Source organism: Chiloscyllium plagiosum, unplaced genomic scaffold (genome assembly GCF_037043375.1).
Source record: "Chiloscyllium plagiosum isolate Xiang-an unplaced genomic scaffold, Cpla_swu_hap1 HiC_scaffold_24, whole genome shotgun sequence".
Taxonomy (NCBI): Eukaryota; Metazoa; Chordata; class Chondrichthyes; order Orectolobiformes; family Hemiscylliidae; genus Chiloscyllium; species Chiloscyllium plagiosum.
In genome coordinates this window covers 5329554-5345425 of record NW_028270162.1, presented here as the reverse complement: position 1 = coordinate 5345425, position 15872 = coordinate 5329554, and the positions used below count along the sequence as shown (strand labels likewise).

The 15872-nt window shown below is 39.5% G+C and overlaps 1 protein-coding gene across 8 annotated transcripts in view; it reads right to left on the bottom strand.

The window, feature by feature from the left end:
• ep400 (E1A binding protein p400) overlaps nucleotides 1–15872 on the bottom strand; it is a 151469-nt gene that overhangs the window by 89227 nt on the left and 46370 nt on the right. For all 8 annotated transcript variants that reach the window (XM_043715351.2, XM_043715350.2, XM_043715352.2 and 5 more), the window contains 14 exons: nucleotides 15051–15374; nucleotides 13048–13233; nucleotides 11395–11535; nucleotides 9736–9817; nucleotides 9528–9574; nucleotides 9200–9272; nucleotides 9021–9110; nucleotides 8394–8510; nucleotides 8017–8219; nucleotides 7753–7930; nucleotides 5674–5810; nucleotides 4909–5078; nucleotides 3430–3604; nucleotides 1375–1511 (listed from right to left, as the gene is read on the bottom strand). In XM_043715351.2, the coding sequence (XP_043571286.2) occupies nucleotides 1375–1511; nucleotides 3430–3604; nucleotides 4909–5078; nucleotides 5674–5810; nucleotides 7753–7930; nucleotides 8017–8219; nucleotides 8394–8510; nucleotides 9021–9110; nucleotides 9200–9272; nucleotides 9528–9574; nucleotides 9736–9817; nucleotides 11395–11535; nucleotides 13048–13233; nucleotides 15051–15374 (2060 nt within the window). The remainder of the gene's footprint in view (nucleotides 1–1374; nucleotides 1512–3429; nucleotides 3605–4908; nucleotides 5079–5673; nucleotides 5811–7752; nucleotides 7931–8016; nucleotides 8220–8393; nucleotides 8511–9020; nucleotides 9111–9199; nucleotides 9273–9527; nucleotides 9575–9735; nucleotides 9818–11394; nucleotides 11536–13047; nucleotides 13234–15050; nucleotides 15375–15872) is intronic.

Sequence of the window (15872 nt, the reverse complement as noted above, 5' to 3'; positions counted from 1 at the left end):
CATGAACCTAAAAACGGTTCTTCTCAATATCACAAAATTATATCCTATGCACTGGTCATAGATAAACTATCCATTGTTGCTTTCCTCAACCTTTTGGAAGTCTTTGATGCCATTGATGTAATTCAGCCAGTTCCATGTTATCTATTCATTTATAAGCAAAAAATCAATTTAAAAAAAAACTTTACTTCAGTACTTGTGGTAATCATAAAAACTAGCCATGAACACACACTACTTCTCATCAACACAATGACCTCAAGGCAACATCGCCCAGAAATGCAGAATCAGTTTTAACAAGTAATCAACTTCTCCTATTTCTTCCTCACCATGACCTCTGCACTTCAACCCCCATCTCAACCCACTAACCCCATTCCCATCTCTCTCCACCCACAACCCACCCTTCACTATCATTAAATTTTCAGGCTATTTGTGGAATATCCTGTACTGAATGAACATATAATTTCTTAAAAAAAAAACCCAAAAATCATCATAATCAGTCTTTGTCATAAACTGCACTCCCCAACTACCAACTTTCCCCTTCTCCAACTGACTGCCTTTAGGCTGAAACTAGACTCTTCACAACATGGATATCATATTTAAATCAGAGATGAGTTTGCATTGATACATCTGCCCCACTATGAATAGCACCCATTTACGCCTTTGTGACATCACCAGATTCTACTCCTGCCTCAGCCCAGTTCCTGCATTGTGTCTTTGTTATCTATAGACTTGACTTCTCAAATGTATTCCTGACTGGGCTCCTACCTTCTACACTCTGAATTTAAAATCCCACTGGCACCAAGTTCCATTCACTGATCACCCCAATGCTGACGCATATATGCTGGCTCCCCACCTCTAAGCCCCTCCAGCACTATAATTAGTCAAGATTTCAGTGTTCCTCTAACATTGACTTCTCGAACAACTCTAATTTTAATAGCGCCACTACTATTGTACCATTTATGTTTTTGTGTCATTTTACTACATTAAATGTACCATACAAATACAGGTAGTTGCTGTCATTAAGCAGTATCTAGTCATGGTCACTTGGTCAACATGTTGACATATGTCAGGATTCACTCTTGGTTGTGGTACTCTTTGAGATTCTAGAGGTCTACCAATAATTCATATACAAGGATGATCCTCAGGTTGAGGCGCCAGAGAGGATTATCTGCAGCCATCCAACCAGATCTTCACTTCCATTGGAAACTGGAGAGGGGAGCAGGAGGAAGCAGGCAATCAACACCTTTCTCTGGCTTAGAGGAGTCCTACATTATGGAGTTTTGGTAACTAATATGCAAAACATTACATTTCAGCTCAGATTCAGGCATCTAAAGCAAACTGTCTTTCAAGAGGCATCTTATGAAAGACACTACTTACGCAGGTTGGTACATGACATCTTCATACATGATTTTCTGTCTCTTCGACAGGCAACACTTCAGAATGTGCTCATATTTCTTCGGCAGCTGTTTCTCCACATCCCTCTTCGATCGGCGTAAAATGAACGGCTGGATCATCTAAAAGGCAAAGATTCAAGCACTTTTAGATTCTGCATACAGTTTAAGGTATGTAATTTTAAAAAATTCAATTATGCGCAAATGTGATTATTTAATGTGTAGGTTTTTCAGCCCATGACTCTGCTCCACCGTTCTAAACCATAGTAAACCACCTACCCCAATGCTATATTTCCACATCAGATCCACAACCCTTGATATCACTAGGAACTAGAAATACATCAATCTGTCTTAAACTGAGCTTCAAAGCCCTCTGGGGTAAATAATTCCAAAGATTCCCACCCCCAGTGAAGCAGGTCCTCCTCATGTCAGTCCTAAATGACCGTCTTTATGGTGAATGCTACCACTAAATGGCTCACAAACAGCTTGATAGCAGAATGGCAGCTGCTTGCAACAAAGATGGCACTGACAGCTCCTGATTTTACCGAAATACTTTCTCATGCCCAAGTCACCATAAATACTGACTGGAAAGGGAATGAATTCACATAGCAGACTGCTTGTAGGTGAATGATCTGCTGTAGCTGCCTGTGTACTTAATTAACTAATTCCTTGATCAATTTGCAGTCTGCCCTCCAAAGAGAAAAATCTCCACCAAACTTGGAAAACACAAAATCATGACAGACCTCTAAAATGGCCTTGGGGAAATGTGGTGGGCTGTCACTCTCACTGGATGTGGGAAATTCTCTTCTTAAACAGGAGGGAATCCTGTCACAGCAACAGACAATCTAACAAATAGTTTAATTGACTGTCCACAGTATCCTGGCACAGAAGCATCCTGGTGAAGACAGCTGCATCACAGTGAAATGACTTTACTGGCCTCATTAGCACATGCACTGGCAATCATTTCAGCATCCGGAGTAATTAGTCTGGTCCTACATAGTTTGAGTTTTATCCTGAGACTATTCCCCAATTCTAGATCCCATAGTCAGGGGGAGCATCTATTCTTTCTATCCCTTTATGAATTCCATAAGTGAAATAACTGCAGAGAGGCTGGTATCCCATCACCAAGGCACTCTATTTATTTGTGCACATTATTTTGGCTTTGGCCAGCCAGCTTGAAATCAGTCACCTGAACGGAGGAGATTTTAATCTCCTGGTTATATTGGTCAACCAGGCCTTTCCTGGTTTGCCGAGGTTAACAACCCAAAGCAACAACCTCACCCTCACAGTCAATGAGGTCAACCTGGTTCCAATCACTATGGTAAGTTCTTATGAGTTCTTCATTTTTCTAAGAATATAATCCATTCTCCTCAAGGACAGTCACATCACCCAACAGGGCAAAAGCGAGGACTGCAGATGCTGGAAACCAGAGTTTAGATTAGAGTGGTGCTGGAAAAGCACAGCAGGTCAGGCAGTATCCGAGAAGCAGGAAAATCAACATTTCAGGAACCTGATGAAGGGCATCACCCTACAGACCTGTCTAGTCAACATCCTTGCACAGGAAAGGGCACCAGAGCTGCACTCAACACCTTAGGTGCAGTCTCATATTTTTTGCTCCTGTACACAAATCTTTTTCGGACAAAGGCTAACATACTTCTGAACTACATGGCGTGCTTTCTGGGAGCATAAATTCTACAAAATCTAATTGCTTACCTCTGTCAAGTAACTGCAATTGACCTACATTAGGATAAGTTACTTTAAAAAGAGTAATCTGATTCGTTTAGGCTCTTTCTGCAATGAAAGCATTGTGAACTAATCAAGGTATAAGACATACAATCTCTTCCAAAACTAGTGAAGCCTTCAACCATGTCACCGTACTTTCCCTCCCATCTCCACGTCTCACACTTCGCCATTTTGCAGCTGACTGCCCTAAGACACTATTTGCTGAAGTGGCAGGAAACTCCACATTCAGACTGCCTGCCAAGATTCCTTTACAATCTTGCCATTTTCTTTTTCAAATTTAAGCAGAAGTTGCACTTACCCTATGCATTCTTATTACCAATTTGTGGCAATAGTCCTGATTTTCATCTGTGCCAACTTTCACAGGGAAATCCAGGTAGGATCTGGAAATTCCAGGCAGCAGGAAATGCATCATAGTCCACAGTTCCATGGGGGTATTTTGCAAAGGAGCTCCAATCAAAAGCAGACGCTGTTGACTAAAAAAGGAAAAATTTGCTTTCAATTCACCCATTTGCATCCCATTACCATTCAAAAACCTAACTTACCAGAACTAAGTGCGTTCTATTGGAGTCTATCAAATGTCACCTTTGCACTTGTCAGCTGGCATGAAAACTTCCTAATTTCAACTACTCCCTTTTTCTCTCTCCCTCCACTCACCTAAGATATGAGTTCTTGCCATCACAAAATTCCAGATGACTGCCAGATTCCATTATGTCATCCAACTGGTCGTTCTGTTGCAAATTCAGGGAGTCAGTGTCAATGGGCTGTTTAATCCTATCAGGCATTAAAATCACAACAGCCCTGCTATGCACCCAGGAGAAGACGTCATGCTTCTCAGCTGTAGAAATTGGGTAGACAACTAGAAGTGGGAATGCTGACTGATTGCCCCTCACTCCTAACCCCAGGTTCACAGCATTCATCTTATGCACCCAGCTACAATGAAACCGTGGACCTTTTGGTCCATGTGGCTCATCGTTCCTCACTTAACCAGGGTAATTTTGTTGTCAAAGTTCAGGCTTCTAGATATGAAAGATTAAAGGGATATGGAGACAGTACGGGAGAATGACATTGCAGTAGATCAGCCATGACCTAGCTGAACATCAGAGCAAACTCAAGGTACCTAATTACCTATTTCTTCAGTCCTTTGGAGTATTTTAAAGAGCAAGACGTACTAGAACAGGATCTATTCCATCCCTCAAGTCGGTTCTTTCATTCTTTAACAGAATGGTTGATCCTATCCAAGTTCTCATTGACCCACCCTGATCCCATAACCCTTAAAAACAGAAATCTATCAACAGAGATCTTGGAACTTTTCAACTGACTCCCCAGCCTCAGTTTTTTGAGGGACTATAGGTACCAGATTTCCACTATTCTTTGAGACAGCAACCGCTTGCAGAGATTATCACTAAAAAGTCTGGTTCCAATTTTAAGACTGGAATGCCTTATTGGAGGACTTCTTCCTCACTAGAGGAAATCATTTCTCTCGAAAAACCCTAATTATTTTAATAATTTTAAACAAGTTGATTTTACCATCCTGCAATTTTCTATTAAACCTACTCTTATAAGTGAGTCCTTTTAGCCTTATATTTGTGCCTTTTTTACCTCTACTCCAGCAAGTCAATCACCTAGAACACAATATCATAACATGCTACATTCTGAGGATTTTATCATCTCTACTCTCAGTTTTCAAACAGCATTCCCTAAATTGAAACATAACCATAATTACAGCAATAGGCTAAAGTTAGTTACTGCCATAAACATATACACACATGACACAGACCTCTTGAGATTGAACAGGGCCTCCCAGTGTCGTTCAGTAGTGTTCCTGAGCTGTTGGACCTCATCCAGTATTAGATATTTCCACCTCTTCCTTCGGAAAGCTTGGTGGTCCTTTAGCAGAAGCTTGTATGAGGTTATACATACATGGAAGGTTTTGGGTTCCAACCAACACTAAAATTGATAAATATATAGTTTAGCTACTCCATTCCCAATATTTATACATTATCATCAGACATAGATTAAGAGTTTTTACATCAGGGGAAAAAAACCAGCTCACACTAACAACCAAAGCAAAGGGATTAATTACAATCATAAAACACAGAAACAGGCATTTGGTCCCATTAATCCACTCCAGTGTTTATGCTCCACACGAATCTCCCAGTTTTACTAAAAATCCATCAGCGTACTCTCCTACTCTTTCCTAATTTGTGTTTCTACAGCTTTCCCTTAAACACTTCAGTGCAATATACCTCTACCATTACTTGGGTTTACAACTTCGAAATTTTCACCACTCTGTGTAAAGAAGTTCCCAAATACCTTTTGAATTTCTTCCAAACTATTTTATATTTACAATCACAGGTTTTGGTCTCCTCCCGTAAGTGGAAATATTTTCTCAATCTACCCTAATTGAACTTTCTGATAAATTTTGAAGACCTCCATTAGGTCACCTCCATTGGGCCCTCTTCTATGGAACAATAAACAGTTTCAGGCTGTTCAATCTTTCCTATTAGATATAGCTGAAACAAATGAATTAATGAAAGATTACCTCTCTTTTAACTCTACGTTCCTTCCTTGTGCCAAAGTACATCATGATCTTGAGACCTGGACACCACCGTTTGAATTCCATTTCCCAATTAAGCATTTTGCAAGTTCGCACCACAACAAGATGCGGACCCCAGATGCCTTAATTCAAAAACACACACAATATTAAAACCTACAGGCCACATACGCACAAATAAATTAAAAATTTATCTGAAATAATTAGGACAAATGCATTGGTTTCATACATGTATGTATTTCAAGTTGAAAGCCAAATAGAAAATTTAGAAATAAAAATGAACCAGTCACTTCAAACGAAGTTCAAAACCATAAGTTCACACTCTTAAAGATAGTCAATGTTGTTGTAAGACAGACAATTGTGACTTTCAAGACAAACGCAATGTAATTCTGTCTCCTTCCTTCAGATGCTAAGCAACGTGGTTTCCACTTTAGTCATTTTCAGCTTTTATTTTCCACAGAACATAAAACTGACTAGGTGCAGATACAATTTCTGGCTCTGTGATTATTGAAGAATTGAGTGAAACTGCTCAATGGGCAGTCCAAGCTAGATGAGATTCTCAGGGGAGATTTATTTACTGTGGCAACAATTTGAACAAAGTTGTGAACAAATGTAAAGTATTTATCCTCTGTTACTACTCCTACACAAAAATAAAATTTAGGCCAATTCTCCAGTGTAGTACTGGACAAAAGACTGTTTTTGGCAAAGACATTAAATCACCCATCCATTTGCTCTTTCAGATAGAAGTAAAAGATCTCACAGTATCTATCTGAGATGACATGTTGTCTCATTGGTGAGACCTTATCTTTAAATGCTGCCTGCAGTTTTGGTCTTCTTATTTTGGGAAGGATGTAAATGCATTGGAGGTTGTTCAGAGGAAGTATATTAAACTCATATCTGGAATGAGTGGGTTGTCTTAGGATGAAATATTGCAATGGACTGGGCCAGTTCCCCGGCTAGAGTCTAGAAGACGGGTGGCCTGATTGAAATGATTAAGATCCTGAAAGTCTTGAGAAAGTAGACGTGGATGAGCCTCCAGTGAGGAGAGACAGGTTAAAAATTAGAGGTTGCACTTGTAGGGCAGAGATCCAGGGAACCGTTCTCTCACAGGGTGGATCCTCAGAAGGTGGTAAAAAGTAACCTCCTAGAGGCTGCTCATTTTCATTCCCCTTCCCACTCCCTTTCCAACATGACCATCCTCAGCCTCCTCCACTGCCACAACAAATCAGACCGCAAATTGAAAGAACACCTCATCTTCTGCCTGGACAGCCTACAGCACGGAGGACTCAACATTTGAGTTCACGAATTTCAAATAATCTCCCTTCCCATCACCCGACTTCTTTCGCAGCCCCTTTCCCTCCCTTCCATTCCTCTGATTGATCCTTCCTTCCAGCTGCCAACCGGATTCATACCTCCCATCACCAACCAGGTCATAGCCTCTACCTGTCTTCACCTATCCCTTCCTCATCACCCTGCCCCCTTTACCTGCAGCTCCCCTTACATCTACGACCAGTCCTGAAGAAGAGCTACACCCAAAACACAAATAGATCCACCACAATCTTACTGAATAGGAGAGCAGACTTGAATGGTCAAATGGCCTACGTCTGATAATTCATATGTCTGCATTTGAAGAACAAAGGAGTTCTCCCCCAATACTCTGGACTGTAACCAATATCAGCAAAATCAAATAATCTGATCATTTAGTTTACAAGTGTTTGAGGAACCTTGCTCTTCATAAATTGGTTGCCATTTTCCCCACCATTTTATTAGTAACTGTATCTCAAAAGAACACTGACTATAAAGCATCTGCAGTATCCTGAAGGCCTGAATGACGCTGTACGAATGCACGTCTTATTGGATAAGGAAGCAATAAAAACCTCTATTTAATCTGCAATAACATGTTGCTCTAATGTCAGTACTAAAAAGCCCACTTGACTGCTTCTCTACCCACCGTGCTTTCAGGTCCTCCCAAAACTCAAATGTCTTTTTTCCAATTATATATATCAAAATGACAAAGCTCCAGCTTCTATACAAAATATTCAAGTTTGAGTTCTGCATTTGGCCTACCTTCGTTGGCAGCGAGATGGGCTAAAAAACCAATGATCTGCACAGTCTTGCCTAACCGCGAATCATCAGCCAAGATTCCATTTAGTTTTCTTCTATGTAAACCAGCTAGCCAATCAATACCAATCTGCTGATATTCTCGGAGAGTTCCACGAAGCAAGAAAGGAGCAGCATTTCTCACCTATCAAAAAATAAAATCGTATACCATTCACACCATTGCATCAAAAAGCCACTTAACTCTACAATTATCCTGAGACAGACAATTACCGAGGATGCATAGCGAGCTGTGCCCTTTGGCAGGATGGGTTCAGCAACAGCAGAAACCTCAGCGATGTCCTTTCTTGGCCTCCTTCCCTCAGCCGGATTATGTACTCGCTCCACCACTCTATACTGGTCTACGCTCAGCAAAGAATCGATTGCCACCTCTTGCTCCGGACTGTCAAATTCAGCATCAAACTCCTCTGCCATTTCTGAAACAGAGTCTCATTAGTATCCACACTGAACTGAGTTTCAAAATATCCAAGTGGCTTGTACTAAGCATACAGAAATGAGGAAAATTGCAGGCAAGAGCCTTAAATTTATCATGCACTGATGAAGTTGCATAATAATTATATTCATCCACAAGTCTTCATGAGGTAACACACCTTCAACATCCTCATAGTCATCATCTTCACTGTCAGAAGAATCTGGAGCTGGCCAGTCAAAGTTTTCTGAATAAGCACCAGCATACTGTCGTACAAGGTCTTCCAGAGGGATTTCAGCTGTAAGCAAATTAATAATTGCACTTAAAATTAGGAATACGAGAGTCATTCAGCCATTGAATGCTGCTTACCATTCATCAGATCACAAATGAGCTTGAGCTCAATTCCAAGCATCCACTGAGGTACCACATTCCTTCATACCCTTACGATCAAAATCTACTGACTTCAGTTGTGAAAGCGGAAAATGATCCCCTCGCATTCACAACCCATTGAGGTAAAGATTTACAGATTTCTACAAGACTTCGTGTGTAAAAGGTTTTCATGATTCTCCCCCACCCAAAATAACTTAGCACTAACATTATATCCACTCTTTCTCGATTCCCACACCAAAGCAATTATTTTTCTAAAAAATTATTTTAAACACCTGAATTAGATGACCTTTTCAGTTACTAAGTGGAAGGGAATACAAACTAAGGTTATGCAACTTAATCCTTTACACTGTAGTATCATTGTTGTGATCTCCATTTCAGCTTCTTTCTTGAACTTCAGTGATTAAAGTGGCACCATTACCTTGCTTGGCTAAATCGGCCAATTCAGTCTGATGGTCAATAATGCCTTCAATAGCCTCTTGTTCTTCGATTGTTTCTTCACAGTCTTCCACTGAAAAATGAAAGTTGGAACACAGTTTTAGATTCATCTGCAAGCAGATAGGTACCTTTTTAATGACAGATAACAATCTATCAACAAACCTGTTTCCATAGCAGCTTCATCCCCAGCAAATGAATCACTGGATTTCCTGTTGCTTTCATTGCCCAATGTATCCTACAAATCAAAAATACACACTTCACACATCAGCATTTCTCATGCTTCAACTGTTATAAGGATTACACTAAAACTTCTTTACTAAGAAGAACTGAAGCACTTGTCCATGTTGATAATAGCTCCAAAATTAGTTAAAAAAACATAAATCACTAAATCTTGAATTTTTAAAAATCTTTTTATTTATACTGCACAGAAACCCCTACAACATTACAGTCTAACCATTTTTACATACAAATAGTCAATTTGAGAACTTACATCATTCGGCCTTTCTGACTTAGGCCATGGAGATACAGAGTTTGGACCTGAAATAAGAAAACCAAATATTACAAATGCAGTAGTCTAATATTTAGACACAAGTTTAAATTCAACAAATGACTTTTGATACATTCTCATTTACTGCTTGAAACTGCCAAAATACAAGCCCAATAATTTTTGACACAAGATGCTGAACTATATTTCTAACCTCTGTTTGATGATTCCCTCCGTAAATGTAATGCTTTTCTTCGCTGCTCTTCCATATAAAGCTGCAACTTAACTTCTACAACCTGTAAAGAAAATGCAAAAACCTTAGTCTTATCCTAATCTGTACAATAGCATTCTCTACATTTGGATGTAACGGAGCAAAACATGATTTTTTATTACTACAGTTTCACCCAAAAATACTGATTACCCAAGAAGATTTCCCCCTTCCATTCACACTGTCAAGAATAGTCAGGTGTTAGAAAATACAAAAAACATTTACAGGATGTCTTTAGTGAAAAGGCATCTCAAGACACTTCACAAAGATGCAATCAGCCAAAAATGAATGTCAAACGAAGGAGGGAACTATTGAGAGCCGTGACCAAAGGATTGGTCTTAATTGAGATACAACCGGAAAATGCTGGAGAAACTTCACAATCTGGCAGAATCTGTGGAACATCTCTCTCCACAGATGCTGCCAGAGTTGCTAAGTTCCTCCAGCATTTTCAGATTTTATTTCTGGTTTACTTTGTTTTATTTGTCCTTAATCAATTCTTGAAGGAGAGGGTGATGACGAGACAAGTGTGATTTAAAGTCAAAGCATATAAAGATGATGGCACAGTTTAGAGTACTTCATGGGCTTTTAAAGCAGTCCATCAGACACAGAAATTCCAAGCAGCATAGATAACTAGCCACTTTCTCCAATCCCCTGGAATTCCAGAACATTTCTTTCTCTCATCCCAATTCTCTTCAAACACTTGAAAAGAATCAAAACACATTATCAAAACCATGCTGTGGAGGAGCTGGTGTTGGACTAGGGTTGACAACATCAGAAATCAGACAACATCAGGTTATCAGCCAATAGGTTTATTTGAAATCACAAGATTTTGGAGCATTGCCCCTTTGTCATGAAGAGGCAACACTCCAAACGCTTGTGATTTCAAATAAGCCTATTGGGCTATAATCTGGTGTTGTCTGACATCCGACCCTATCAAAACCAAACGCTGTGTTCACTTTGCACAGTCACAGGTGCTGTGGGATCTGAACTGCAGCAAACAGGTTTCAAATCTGCAATTTATAAATTGATTACAGACCAACCCTCACTTATGATCAGCCAAATCTGACAAGCAAACAGCACCTATAGGTCCAGTTTCAAATCCCACCTGCCACAAAAGGTGTGTCATAACATGTCCAAACAAGTCGATTAGGAAACAAACGGCATCATTGCTAATCATATCATTTGACTACTCAACCGAACAAAAACACATCAATTACCAAATGCCTGCATGATTAGCTAAAGAGCAACAACTACTTGCATTAATATAGCACATAATATTTTAATACAAACAATGTCTCAAATGGTTTCACAGGCGTGATAACCAAATAAAATTTAACAAGAAGCTACATGAGATAATAAAATAGACTGAGCAAACATTTGGTCATAGAGGTAGATTTTAAGATGGATCATATGAGAAGGACAGATGGAGTGATGTAGGAAGACAACGCCAGGGCCTAGAGAAGAGGCAGCTGAAGGTACAACCACCAATAGTAGTGATGATATTAATTAAGGAAGCTTGGCATCGCCAGGTACTTTTTGGAACAAGTAAGTATTTGTTTCTGATTTTTTAATGATCTAATTAATGATAATATTTCATTGTTATACCTTTTCAATATTACACCAAAATTGCAGCACATCTCGAGCAACGGCAGCAGCTTTCCGTCTTAGTTTGGCATGTTCTTCTCGTCTTGCTCTTTCTTCATTCAGCTTCTGTTCTTCATGATGACGCACAACAGTTCGTGCAAGCTAATTGAAAAGAAGGATTACTGGTGGTTATCTTTTTAAGAATCAGTATTGATTTAGATAATCGAAGTTAATAAAAACATCCTTCCAATATCTAGGTACATACAAAGCATTCAATACTCACCTAGCAAACAGTAATTCTGTTAAATTAAGAAAATCCATATTTATTTCTTAAGTACAAAATCAGGACATTTGACTCAACAAATTCATGCTGGCGCTTCTGCTCCACAAAAACTTTCTTCTGACATGTTCATCGCACCACCAGCATAACATTCTTATTCTTTATGCCTCACATGTTTATCTGAGCTCCACTTAAATGCATCATACTATTTGTTTCAACCACTCTACGTGGCAATGAGTTCCATGTTCTCACCACTCCTTGGATAAAGTTAAAAATCATAACACCAGGTTATAGTCCAACAGATTTATTTGGAAGCACTAGCTTTCGGAGCACCGCTCCTTTATCAGGCGACCTGATGATGAAGCGGTGCTCCAAAAATGTAATGCTTCCAAACAGGCCTGCTGGACTGTAACCTGGTGTTGTGTGATTTTTAACTTTGTCCACTCCAGGCCAACAATGGCACCCCCAAGTCCTCGGATAAAGACACTGATCCTGAATTCCCTACTGAATTTATTCATGACTATCATAGATTAGTGGCACAAAGATCTCTCATTTAAAGAAAACAACTTGAATATGTAGGGTGCCGCTTGACAACCTCAAGACCGAATGGCCAATTAATTATTTCAGATGTGCTCTGGGACAAAGAAATCCTCTCAAGCAGCACAACCAAAAATTAACCAAAGGGACATGTTCTCTGTCACTGTTTACGGACCTTCCTGTATGCCATCTAGTTGCTGTGTTTACCCATATAACAGTGAAAATGCACTTGAAAAACTCTGTGGCAATATTCCTTCAGAAGATCTGTGCACTAAACATTCTCAGCATTGACTTCCAGTTTTGGAAGCTATAGTTATACATGAATGTCGTAGGTCAGCTCAGCAGCAAGAAAAATTATCGACAGGAAGTAATTCCATGATTGATTGGTTTATTCTTGTCATATGTATCAAATTACAGTTAAATATGTTGCTTTGTGTGCTACAAGGCAGATTGTACTACATAAAGTGTATCAGGGTAGCAGAACAGAGCACAGAATACAATGTTACAGCCACAGAGAAGGTGCAGAGATAGAGAGATCAGAATTAACATTTGAGAAGTCTGTTCAAAAGTCTGATAACTGCAGGGAAAAAAGCTATCCTTGAATCTGTAAATATGTATATTCAAACTTTTACATCTTCTACCCAAAGGAAGAGAGTATAGTTGGGGTGAGGGGGTCTTTGATTGTGTTGGTTGCTTTCACAAAGCTGCGGGTAGTATAGATGGAGTCAATCAATTGAGTTCATGACTCTCTATAGTTTCTTGCAGTCTTGGGAGGTATTTAGAGAATTGAGATTAGTTGCAGATACATATGTTCTTCATTCCTTTCTGTTAGTGCACAATATCAGATTCTAGTTTACCTTTTTAGCAATGCCCATCTTCCACCTCCTTTCTTGAGCGAAATCTGCAGCCATCCATTGCATTTCTTCCAACAGGTAGTCCCAGTGAGACTTTGGCCGTGGTGCTTCCTGAAGTCGTGGCAGTCTCCTCAATGACCACAACCCCTCTTTTCTAAGTTCAGCAATTCGTTGATGTATCTGATTTTCCTATTAATGAAAAGTGCATTAGGGCAAAATTAACACAGTCCACAGAACTCCAATTGATAAATACTAAATCTGGTGCAACTTGAGATCTATGCAGAGTAAAAAGATATAGATTGGAGCTTTGTATTCCTTCTAAGTTTCACAGTCCCAGCTGAATGTTCACCTGTTTTCCCCCACTCTTCAACATTTTAAATGAAAGAGCCTCAGCTCTAAGGGATAAAGAATGCCAAAGATTCACCACCCTCTGAATGAAAAAAATCCTCCTCACCCATCTTAAATGGCTTGATACTTACTGAGACTGTGTCCCCTGCTTCTTGCCCCACCCCAGCAAGAGGAAACATCTTTCCTGCATCTATCCTGCCAAGTCCTGTCAGGATTTTGCATGCTTACTTATCATTCTTCTAAACTCCAAAGAATATAGTGAAAACATAAGCTAAGAGGTGGTCAACTCACTTGGCACAACTAATTGCTGATGTTGCATACTGAAACATCATATTTGTTCAATAACACAAGTGATCCAATGCATGGGTGACTTGCAATCCCCAAAGCCCTGGATGTCTTGCCCAATACCCAGAAAATTTAGTGGTCCTTGAAGTGGTACTCCTTCTTTGAATTCTGTTGAGATTGGGAAGGCATACTGGCTAATTGACAGTACACTAAGCCCTTCAAGGAGTTGATGAAGCACTGTCTTGTGCCATTCACTTAAAAATAATCCAAGTACAAATAATAAAACATCTGTCAAATTAAGAACCTCCTCTAACCTTTTTCTCCAAGCAAGTATTGTCTTGATCCCAATTGATGGATACTACAGGACATGTCACATCCCAGAATGAAACCTGGCTTGATAGATCATATCCTTTAAATATTACAGTTAAGTAACGGTGGTTACTTTCTAAAACATATCCACACAAGGCTACACAAGGTGTTCTTTAACAACACAACACAAAATACGAAAACTGAACAAACCAAGTAATATGCACATAAATCAGCAAAAAGATGCTAATGCAAATATCATAATGAAGTTTCAAACTGTTTCCCAATACCATCTAAGACTCCACTCTTGCAGATTCTGACAGATGGAGACAAAGTGATGATTCATTTCCAGATCTGCTGTCAGGAATCTTTTGCAAATTTGAAGACCTAAACTTTCTCAGTTCTAATGACTTGCAGATTTCTATCCAGAGGCCAGGAGGCTTCTCAAGCTACATACTTCTGCTGGAGTAACTGGCTTCCTCAAACTGAAAAAACTACTCCTCTTGGAGAGAAAAGACAACTTACTTCTGAACTCAATGTTTGACTTTTCTGAACTGAACTCAGAATTCTTTGCTGTGAAATTTTATGTATCGAACCGGCTGTGAAAAACCCAAAAGTACAAATATCTTATTCTATTAACACTGTAGAGGGCTACAGTCACACCCTTTGTGAGAAATGCTGGATTTAGATCACTATTCCTAACTTAAAAGTAACCCACATCACCCTGCCTTTTTCTTTAAACTACTCCAACCATCAAAATTGGAAAAAATATTTTATATGCTTTTCATCACGCTATATTAAACCAAACTCCTGGTACACAGCAATCAGTAAAATATTAGTCTCATTCTTAAACTAAAATCAAACAGCGTAAAGCATGTGAGTTTTCAGTGCATAATGTTATAGAACCGACCAATGTTTAACTTCCTCTCAAGCCCCTCCCACCTAAGTGCATCACACCATCTCAAGAGATCTTTCCATTTCTTTCTCTATGATGTAAAAGCTAAGCAATCAGATCACTCGGGCAGGAATGCCAGACTGAAACATCTAAATTACAAGTTAATGCCTACCTGTTTCACCTGTTCAACAACTTTATCTTTTGCGTTTGTAGTGCTATCCTGTGAAACTAGTGACGAATTCTGTAACACCACTTGGGCTTTAGGTGGTACCGTGACTGATAAACTAACCAATCCCATTTGCTTGGATTGAGAGATTGGTGACACTGGCCTGCCTGCAGCCAGGGGAGTCCTATTAGTCAATGCTTGATGTACAGGCGCAGAAGATATTGTCCCTGAAAGGGTCACTTGTGGCACAGATGAGGTAGGCAGTGAATTAGCAATCAATCGTTGGCATGCCTGGCCAGAGTCACTTGTCGATCGCATCAGCGTCACAGTCTGTACAAAATCAGAAATGTAAATATAAAATGGTGACAAAATACATTTTTGACATAAGCAGCAAATTCTTTGTATAAATATCACAACACATACTTGCATTTCTGTAGCACTCAGGCAAGTTCATGAACACCTTAAGAGCACTTGACAAGGTCGTGCGTAAATAAATGGAAATCAAATTGGGGAAATGAAGCAGTAATGGCACGGACAGAGAGAATTATCTAAAGAAGGTGATCGACAGGAGAGGTGGTTGGTAGTGTGGACATCCTCCAATGAGTTGGTCAAGGGTATTAAAGCTGCACACACCAATGATGCAGTACAGAAGCAGACTACCGCAAATAAAATATTACATTAATGGAGATATATTCAGCAAACATTAGTGATCAATATGATATAATACATTCCAGCAGATCAAATAAGGAGATCATATATTCTTTGGATGCTAGAATATAGGAGCAAAATATCTAGGGGTACAGAATGACAAATCTGCTAAAAGCAACA